The sequence below is a fragment of the Mustela nivalis genome (genome assembly GCF_964662115.1).
Source record: "Mustela nivalis genome assembly, chromosome: 9".
Taxonomy (NCBI): Eukaryota; Metazoa; Chordata; class Mammalia; order Carnivora; family Mustelidae; genus Mustela; species Mustela nivalis.
In genome coordinates, this window is record NC_139028.1 from 96,838,527 (window position 1) to 96,848,806 (window position 10,280).

A 10,280-nucleotide genomic window follows, 5' to 3' on the forward strand; every position below is an offset into this window, starting at 1 on the left:
ATCAACAAGACAGGAAACAATGAATGTTGCAGAAGATGTGGAGAAAGGGGAACCCTCCTACACTGTTGGTGGGCATTCAAGTTGATGCAGCCAAAACTTTGGAAAACAGTGTGGAGATTCCTTAAGAAATTAAAAATAGAGTTACCCTATGACCCTGCAATGCACAACTGTGTATTTACCCCAAAGATACAGACGTAGTGAAAAGTAGGGCCACCTGTACCCCAATGTTCATAGCAGCGATGGTCACAGTCACCAAACTGTGGAAAAAACCAAGATACCTTTCAACAGACAAATGGATAAAGAAGATACAGTCCATATATACAATGGAGTATTATGCCCCCATCAGACAGGACAAATACCCAACTTTTATATCAACATAGACAGGACTGGAAGAGATTATGCTGAATGAAATACATCAAGCAGAGAGAGTCAATTATCATATGGTTTCACTTACTTGTGGAATATCAGGAATAACATGGAGGACATTGAGAGTTGGAGAGGAGAAGTGAGTTGGGGGAAAACAGAAGGAGAGACAAACTATGAGAGGCTGTGGACTCTGAGTGACAAACTGAGAGTTTTGGAGAGGGTGTGGGGAGTGGAGTGAGCCTGATGGTGGGTATTGTGTATTGCCTGGAGCACTGGGTGTGGTGCATAAACAATGAATTTTGGATCACTGGAAAAAAATATAATTAAATTAAAAAAAGAAGAAATGGGTTCTCATTGAACGCGGGGCCAGATCTTTGGATTGCTGTCTTCTTCTCAACCCGAGCCAGGCCTACACGCAAGCAACCATGTCTAAGGGACCTGCAGTTGGCATTGATCTTGGCACCACCTACTCCTGCGTGGGTGTCTTCCAGCACGGGAAAGTGGAAATAATTGCCAATGATCAGGGAAACCGGACCACCCCAAGTTATGTCGCCTTCACGGACACCGAACGATTGATCGGTGATGCTGCCAAGAATCAAGTTGCGATGAACCCCACCAACACAGTTTTTGATGCCAAACGCCTGATTGGACGGAGATTTGATGATGCTGTTGTCCAGTCTGATATGAAGCATTGGCCTTTCATGGTGGTGAATGATGCTGGCAGGCCCAAGGTCCAAGTAGAATACAAGGGAGAGACAAAAAGCTTTTATCCAGAGGAGGTGTCTTCTATGGTTTTGACAAAAATGAAGGAAATCGCAGAGGCTTATCTTGGGAAGACTGTTACCAATGCAGTTGTCACAGTACCTGCGTACTTCAATGATTCTCAGCGTCAGGCTACCAAAGATGCTGGAACTATTGCTGGTCTCAATGTACTTAGAATCATCAATGAACCAACTGCTGCTGCTATTGCTTATGGCTTAGACAAAAAAGTTGGAGCTGAAAGGAATGTGCTGATCTTTGACTTAGGAGGTGGCACTTTTGATGTGTCAATCCTTACTATTGAAGATGGGATCTTTGAGGTTAAGTCCACAGCTGGAGACACCCACTTAGGTGGAGAAGACTTTGACAACCGAATGGTCAACCATTTTATTGCAGAGTTCAAGCGCAAACATAAGAAAGATATCAGTGAAAACAAGAGGGCAGTTCGTCGTCTCCGTACTGCTTGTGAACGTGCTAAGCGTACACTTTCTTCCAGCACCCAGGCCAGTATTGAGATTGATTCTCTGTATGAAGGAATCGACTTCTATACCTCTATCACTCGTGCCCGGTTTGAAGAATTAAATGCTGACCTGTTCCGTGGCACCCTGGACCCTGTAGAGAAAGCTCTTCGGGATGCCAAGTTAGACAAGTCTCAGATCCATGATATTGTTCTGGTGGGTGGTTCTACCCGTATCCCCAAGATTCAGAAACTTCTCCAAGATTTCTTCAATGGAAAAGAACTGAATAAGAGCATCAACCCTGATGAAGCTGTTGCTTATGGTGCAGCTGTCCAGGCAGCCATCCTTTCTGGAGACAAATCTGAAAATGTTCAAGATTTGCTGCTGTTGGATGTCACTCCACTTTCTCTTGGTATTGAAACTGCTGGAGGAGTCATGACTGTTCTTATCAAGCGTAATACTACCATTCCTACCAAACAGACACAGACCTTCACTACCTACTCCGACAACCAGCCTGGTGTGCTTATTCAGGTGTATGAAGGTGAGCGTGCCATGACCAAGGACAACAATCTACTTGGAAAGTTTGAACTCACAGGCATACCTCCTGCTCCTCGTGGTGTCCCTCAGATTGAGGTCACTTTCGATATTGATGCTAATGGTATCCTCAATGTCTCTGCCGTGGATAAGAGCACAGGAAAAGAGAACAAGATTACCATCACTAATGATAAAGGCCGCTTGAGCAAGGAAGATATTGAGCGCATGGTCCAGGAAGCTGAGAAGTACAAAGCTGAAGATGAGAAACAGCGGGACAAGGTGTCTTCCAAGAATTCACTGGAGTCTTATGCATTCAACATGAAAGCAACTGTTGAAGATGAAAAACTTCAGGGGAAGATAAATGATGAAGACAAACAGAAGATTCTTGACAAGTGCAATGAAATCATCAACTGGCTTGATAAGAACCAGACTGCAGAGAAGGAAGAATTTGAACACCAGCAGAAAGAGTTGGAGAAAGTCTGCAACCCCATCATCACCAAGCTGTACCAGAGTGCAGGGGGCATGCCAGGAGGAATGCCTGGAGGCTTCCCTGGTGGTGGAGCTCCTCCCTCTGGTGGTGCCTCCTCTGGGCCCACCATTGAAGAGGTTGATTAAACCAATCTGAGAATAAATAGGTTGAGCATTGTTCCACATACAATATTCAAAGGACCCAAATTTGTAGCAAATTCCATGGCAGTTATAATGTTGAGCTGCTATAGCAAAAAAACTGGGCATTCTTGATACTTGAATATGGAATATGTGCACAGGGAAAGGAAATAAACATTGCACTTTATAAGCACTGTATTGTTAAGTGGAAAATGCAATGTCTTAAATAAAACTGTATTTAAAATTGGCAAAAAAAAAAAAAAAAAAAAAAAAAAAGAAGAAGAAATGGTCAGAAGACATGTAAAGACATGTCTCCAAAGAATATATACAAATAGCCAATGGACACATTAAAAAAAAAAAAAAGTTCCACGTCACTAGGCATCAGAGAAATAGAAATCAAAATCACAATGAGATACCACTTCATGCCAGTCAGAATGGCTGAAATTAACAAGGAAAGGACAGATATTGGCAAGGATGCAAAGAAAGGGAAACTCTCTTATAGTGTTGGTGGGAATGCAAGCTGGTAGAGCCACTCTGGGAAACAGTATACAGGGTCCTCAAAAAGTTTAAAATAGAGCTGCCTTATGACTTAACATTCGCACTTCTAGGTTTTTAACCCAAAGGTACAAATATAGTGATTGAAAGGGGCACCTGCATCCAAAGTTTATTGCAGCAGTGCCCACAATAGCCAAACTATGGAAGGAGCCCAGATGTCCATAGACAGATTAATGGATAAAGAAGATGTGGGAGATATATATACAAGGGAATACTATTCCGCCGTCAAAACAACAACAACAAAAACCTCACCCTTTGCAAAAACGTGGATAGAGCTAGAGGATATTATGCTATGTGAAAGAAGTCAGTCAGAAAAAGAGAATTATCATTTGATCCCCCTTATTTGTGGAATTCAAGAAACAAAACAGAATCATAGGGAAAGAGAGGAAAAAATAAAATAAGACAAAATTAGAAAGGGAGACAAATGATAAGAGACTTAATCATAGGAAACAAATAGGGTTGCTGGAAGGGAGGTGGTGGGGTGATGTGGTAACTGGGAGATGGACATTAAGGAGTGCATGTGAGTTAATAAGCACTGGGTGTTATATAAGACTGGCATCTACCTCTGAAACTACTAATATATTATATGTTAGTTAATTGAATTTAAATTAAATAAAAAAGAAAAACACTGGAAAATAATAAATAGATATGCATTTTGCAAAGCAGCATACTTATACAATGAAGCTCAGATTATTATTTTTAAACATACAGAAACAAAGGTCAGCAATATCTTTTGAAGAATTTTCCATTAATAAGCCTCATTTCTATTTTGTTATGTCAAATATTTTAAACACACGTTCTAGCAGTTAAGATTTTATGAGGCCTATAACGGAAACCTGAGCTTTAACCTGCTTAATAAAAAGGAATTATTATCCCCTACAATTGCAGGTGGCAGAAGCAGGTCAGGTGCCACAATTTGTTTGATTTATTGACCCAGGATTCAGTTTTTTCCATTTTTAGCCCCTGTGCACAGCCATGCATAATACCAGCATCAACCTAAGAAAAGCATCGTCTTGGGTTACAAGATGACTGTTGAAAAACTCTAGGCTACTTGCTCCTTATCTAAGTCCATAGAAAGAGGAAGAGTTTGAAGATTGAGGAAGAGACCTTCTAAGGAATTCCCCACAGACAACTTGCATCTTGTTGGCCTCCATTGGAGGATCTACTTATCTTTGAATCAATAATACAGAATATGTTTTTTCACTGATTAGCTCCATGCTCAGTAAACCAATGTTGAAGTCACTTTTCCTGGAAGCATAGTGAGCACTCAAGGGAGAGGGGGGTATCTGAAGAACATCAGAGAAATAACCAAGAGAAGTAAAACAATGTCTCTTTAACAACCAAACAAGTCATGTAGCAGAAAATGTCAAATATCATTCAATTACATGAACATTGTTCACATGGGAGACACTGATTTTACTGGCTACACTTTTGTAGAACAACCTATGGGATTAACAATAATAAATCAACTGAATATTTACATTCTAATAAAACCCACATAGACTGGCAACTTATCCAAAAATGAGGTATATGTTTAGCACTCAACTATCCAGATGTTATTATTCTATGGACTGAAAGAGGAAAAATATAATCCAATGACTCCCTCCATTGTATATACTACTCCATCCAAATTCAGGGTAAGTAGTTCCTCCATAGATTGGTGTTGAATAATTTCTACCACTGAGCACCAAAACCAAATGCAAGTTAATCCTCTTTACCTTGACAGGTTGCCGTGAATCCTTTCACACTATGAGCCTCCGTAGTTTCCTGTGTAGATAATTCATAAGTTTCAAGAATATGTCTCTTTCCCACCAGTAGTCAGCCATTAGATATTTGCACTACACAATCATAACAATAGCAATCTTGGTTTAATTTTTATTCTGAAACTCCTAGCAGAAGCTCTAGGACCACTTGGAAAAGAAACGCAAGGCAAAGTTTAAAAAAAAAAAAAAAAAGACATTTTTAATATAAGGAAAGAAAAAAAGAGGGAAACAAAAGGAGAAAAAACATAGAAATGGCTCTGTGTTACTTTCCATATGCAGCTTGTTAGGGATTGTTGGAGTCAGACTTTCTTAAGTGACTCTGTGACACAGTAAGATTTTTTAAGTGACTGTGTGACACAGTAAGTTTTTTCTGCCATCAAACCCACTGAGTCAGTGGTCAATGAGACAGAGCAGTCCTATTAAAAAAATCTACCATCAGAAAGAGTCCCCAGCAAAGACCTTTTACAGGACTCACTTTGGTGCTCATGTTTGACTCTGCAGAGTTTAAGTTCACTTCCAGTCTCAGATTGAAGGAAAATAATCCTTTCTTTTCATTTTAGCAGATACTTACAAAGTGCCAACTATTGTCCAGCCTCCAGGCTTACCAGCTTTATAGATGTTTTATCCTAAAGATGGAACTAATAAAGAATAGAGAAGAGAAAATGGTACTTTTCTTGACTACTTCTAAGCTTGCCAACCTAAATCTGAATTTCTGGTAAACACTTTAATGAAATTAAAAAAAAGGGGGGGGGGGTTGATCCTAACTTGAATATTGGAAAATCAAACCCTTCTTAGTGCATTGGTAGTTCCTATTATTTATGAGAAGCTTAGAGTGAATTAGGATGAATGTAAAAATTTCCTTGTGGGAAGGCTGTTAATCATGACAATGTTTTTTTTTTTTTTCTTCCTTTTGGCACTGGGGGTGGATGAGGAAGTTTTTCTGAAGCAAGTGATATTTTTGGTATCCATATTTTGTAGAGAGCTCATTTGAATCATAGGCCTCAGCACATGGCAGGCAGGCAAGTTATCAGGAACAGAGAGGATAAAATAGGCTTCTGGAACTTCTTACCATCTTGATACACTTTTAGAACCTTCTGCTTAAAAAGCCAGTTCTTTCTAGTACAAAACCAGATTGCAGAGATACAGTACTTCCATATAACATTGAGAGAAATGAGTAATTCAACATGGACCCAACAGACAAAGAAAAAAATACTGATCTGTCAGATCATTAACAAGGTCCTTGAAAATATGTAAATCTTTTAAATCATCATTTAAGATGTGGATCCTCAATGTGAGAAAACTGGGCTATATTATATCCAATGTCCTATTTATGACTCCATGATTTTTAAAAATAAAAACTTATCTAAGAAATGGCCTAGAACTTTATAAATAGTGGATGTTAATAAATTTCATTAAATATAAGATCCCATTAGTTGTAAAAATGTCCATATTTTACAAGTCACTAAGAAAAAATGCTGCCACATAAACCATGATATAATATTTCATCACTTAGAATTTTTATTTACACTTACATAAAAGTATTCTTTATCACTTTTGTATGAACATAAAAAATATAATCAGAATAAATTGATTATGGTTCTGCTATAACATCACCTCATTCATGGGTCTTCTCTTCTGAAACACTTTCAACTCATTGCTGTTGGTATCCATACTTTTCCACATCATAACCTCCTTTGTTTTAAAGAAGAGTTTTGATAAGGTGGCATTTCTTAAAGAGTGTTCGTACTATCTCATAAATTGCCTCTCAAATGACTGACACCCATTCTGTAACTTAGTACAGACACTTCCAATAGAACATTCTGAGACAATAACCAGGACTCATATTTCTTCTTCAAATGGTCTGATGATGGCTTCTTGATTGTAAAGTTACAGTTGTACCACCTTGCCATCTGCAAAAGCAATTTTACACAATGCTTGCCTTGACAACTCTGGATGTAAAAGCTGTCTGGTAGAAAGTAGCTATTTCATCAATTATAAGATACATCCTGATTTTTTAAAGTATCAAAAATGAATGTATTGGGGGTCATTTAAGAACAATGAAATATTTATATACCAATGAATATTAACCCTATGTGCCAACACAGTCCCTTTGGTTTCTTTCCTTAAATAAATAGTCATTTACTAAACAACTTCTATGAGCAAAGCATTGTGATAGGCAAAACAGCTTTTCTGGAGTAAAACCAAAAACATGGAGGTTATAGAAGAAAAAATCATTTATCCCAAGTCTGAGAACAAGGCTAGAGACAGACTAGAGAAAGAAAAGAATGGTACTCTAGGAGGAGAGGGTGAAGAGGAAGGTAGGGACCAGGGCATGACCCCTTAGGCTATCTGAAGGATGTAGATCTTTACCCAAAGAACAATAGGTGGGCAGGCACTAAAATCTTTAAAGTGTAAAAGGGAAAGATTTACATTAAGAAAACATAACTTCAGTTATAGTGTCTGCCTGAGGTAGAGGGGGGAAAGAGAAAAAGGCAGAAGACCAGGTTTATTAAGAACATAATATGTTCTTAGCATGATGACAATTCGATCTAGGATAGTTGCAGTAGAGATGGTGAGAAATATATGGCTTTGAAAGATAATTAGAAGATAAAATCTATAATATATAGTTTTAGGTAGGAAAAATAATAGCTAACAATTTAATAAGACATGGCCAGAAACAAATTATTCTTTCAGTTCTATGGTATGTACTATTTACAAAAGTCCATCTGTTTAAAAGAGAAAAATCTGTTGGTTTCCATCATAAGTTTCAGTTCACATTTATTCTTCCAACCAACTATATAAAAACCTAACTGTCCCAAACTACAGTAAGAATTTCTAACTTGATTTGCTTTCCTAGTTTATATAATAAGCCCTGGGATATTTTTCATAGGGGGGGGTTAATGAAAATCTCTCTTTCTTCTCAAAGTAATCATAGATGTCATATTGGGGCAAACTCTCTGACAGTTTAAAAAAAAAAGACTAAACAATTCAAATATCTAGTTGCTCTGACTAGTTCAGTTATTGTCAATGTCAATAATTCTGTAGGAACAATGACCTAAAATGTCTACAGAATAGACAATGTGTATCTTTTGTTTGTTTGTTTGTTTGTTTGTTTGTTTTATAATGATGAACCAAGCAACCTGTACTGGATAGATTGGCAAAGAAATTTAAGAACTGAACAATTACAAAGAAGAAAGGAGAAGGACCTGGAGGTGGAAATGATTGTCATGAATGATTGTATTAGACATAACCAAGCCTGCTATCTGAGAAGAGGAGCTTGTGGTCAGAGTTTAGAATCTGTAAAGTAATGTGGGGGAATAGAATTTACAACAGATCAAAAAACAATTTGAAGGTGGTTGACTGAAGCAAATTAAGTGAGAAGGTCCTTAGAAGTCAGGGTATCAAGAAAACTGAGAGGCCAAATACTGAAGGGATTACCAACCATACAGACTTGACATCATCAAAATTATATAAACTTTAGTCAAATAGAATCAGCAAATGCCAAGGTTCTTGATAAATTGCAAAGACTGAAATCTAGAAAACATGTGAACCTAACTAGGTAAGTATGTGGAGAGCTTAATTTTTCAAAATGGCCTGTATCTGAAGAAAGTAGATTTGTATGATTTGCTTTTAACAGGTCAGGATAGAGGACTCATAGCCCAGAAACATAACAGAAAACTATCTCAACATACTAGGAAGTAGGTGAGCTCTGCGGAGAGGGGGGCGGATGGAAATGATTGAGGAAAATAAGTTTAAGATTCTTTAATGGATCCAATCCCATTTACTTTTTATACCAACAAATTCTACAACTTCACCTTTAGGTCTTGGCCAACAGAGACATTGAATGTGTAATCATTCCAACTGTGTCATGCTTCCATACGATTAGCTGTATTTATAATGTTTGCAGTATTTGTAAGGCTTACTCTGATGAATTACATATATATATATATATATATATATATATATATATTTATCGCCCAGTTCAAATGTAACTTACTCTGACCTTTTCCTTCTCCACTGTCCTATCCATCCACCAGCAGATCAGATGGTTCTTGCCCATGTACTTCCATAGCTTTTAGGCACAGCTTCATTAACACACTTTCCCATTCTCTAACAGATATTTTTAATGTGTTTACTCTCCCACTAGACAGTGAGCAACTTAAAAGCAAGTTTCATACTCTATTGATCTTTGTATTATTTCTAGCCCCAGCTTAGGGAATGATAGGAGGTAAATGGTAATAAATTGCTGAAATAAATTGAATTTTAAAAACTTCTTATTCCCTAAGCAGCCACCTTCCTCTACCATGTCAAAAACATTGAATCCCTTGTCCTCTAGTAATGGTGTATTTCATATGCCCAAGAGATTTAAAAGCATACAACAGAGAGCTGAAATGAAGACTCATTACAGTACTGCTTTAGAGCTACTAGGTCATATTTTGCAACCATATTGTGCCACCAATATAATTAGAAGATATTGAACTTTCATTAGTTAGAGAAGCCAGCCACCCTTTAATTGTCATTATTTAATTTTTTTTTTTACTGTAATAGCCTCATGAGATAGACATCTCATTTCTGTGACAGACCCAAGGGTCACCAGTGGTGTAATTTTATTTCCCTGTACTTGAATGCAGCCCAGAATAGTATTCAACATTTAATACATTCCTAACTTTCATTAGTAACTTCTGTCAAATACAAATTAATCCAGTTTCCCATTTTAAAATTAGAATTTCTTAGTGTTGGAAAGAGGGATACTTCATCACTACTTATATGATGTTTGCATGCCTCCTCTGTAATCCTGTCACCTGTGTTGAGTCCTGTGGCCAAACATGAAAAAGAATGTTTCATTCCTTTTGAATGAAAAAGAAGTCTCTGCATCCTATGACAACTCATTTCACATTTTTTTAACTTTAACTTGCCTATATAGGATGAAGCAAATACATTACCTAACAATTTTATGTCCATCAATTGTATTATATGACATAGTCCTGTATTATATGACATAATCATTTTTATAATATTGGGAAACAATTATTATGTTGACCCATGAGACTTTATACAGCTGGGTTATTTCTGCCCAGTTTTCTCACCCATTTCCTTGTTATATTATTTGTGTTCATGTCATTATCTTAACTTTCTCTCTGTTCAATGTGTTTATGATTCTTAAAATGAGGGAGGTCCCCAGAACTGATTCTAATACCCCCATTTTTACGTCTTATGTGAGGAAGGAAAACTAAAGCTT

General features: G+C 37.3%; 1 protein-coding gene across 1 annotated transcript; it reads left to right on the forward strand.

Annotated features, from left to right (window-relative positions):
- The first annotated feature begins 712 nt into the window (after positions 1-712).
- Positions 713-3,009, forward strand: LOC309840531 (heat shock cognate 71 kDa protein). The gene has a single exon (XM_082682698.1). It carries the CDS (start codon positions 792-794, stop codon positions 2,730-2,732), a length of 1,941 nt encoding a protein of 646 aa, XP_082538824.1. The 5' UTR covers positions 713-791; the 3' UTR covers positions 2,733-3,009.
- Positions 3,010-10,280: the final 7,271 nt, after the last annotated feature.

Coding starts and splice junctions, on each gene's coding strand:
- LOC309840531 (XM_082682698.1), top strand. CDS start 792: ATGTCTAAGGGACCTGCAGTTGGCATTGATCTTGGCACCACCTACTCC.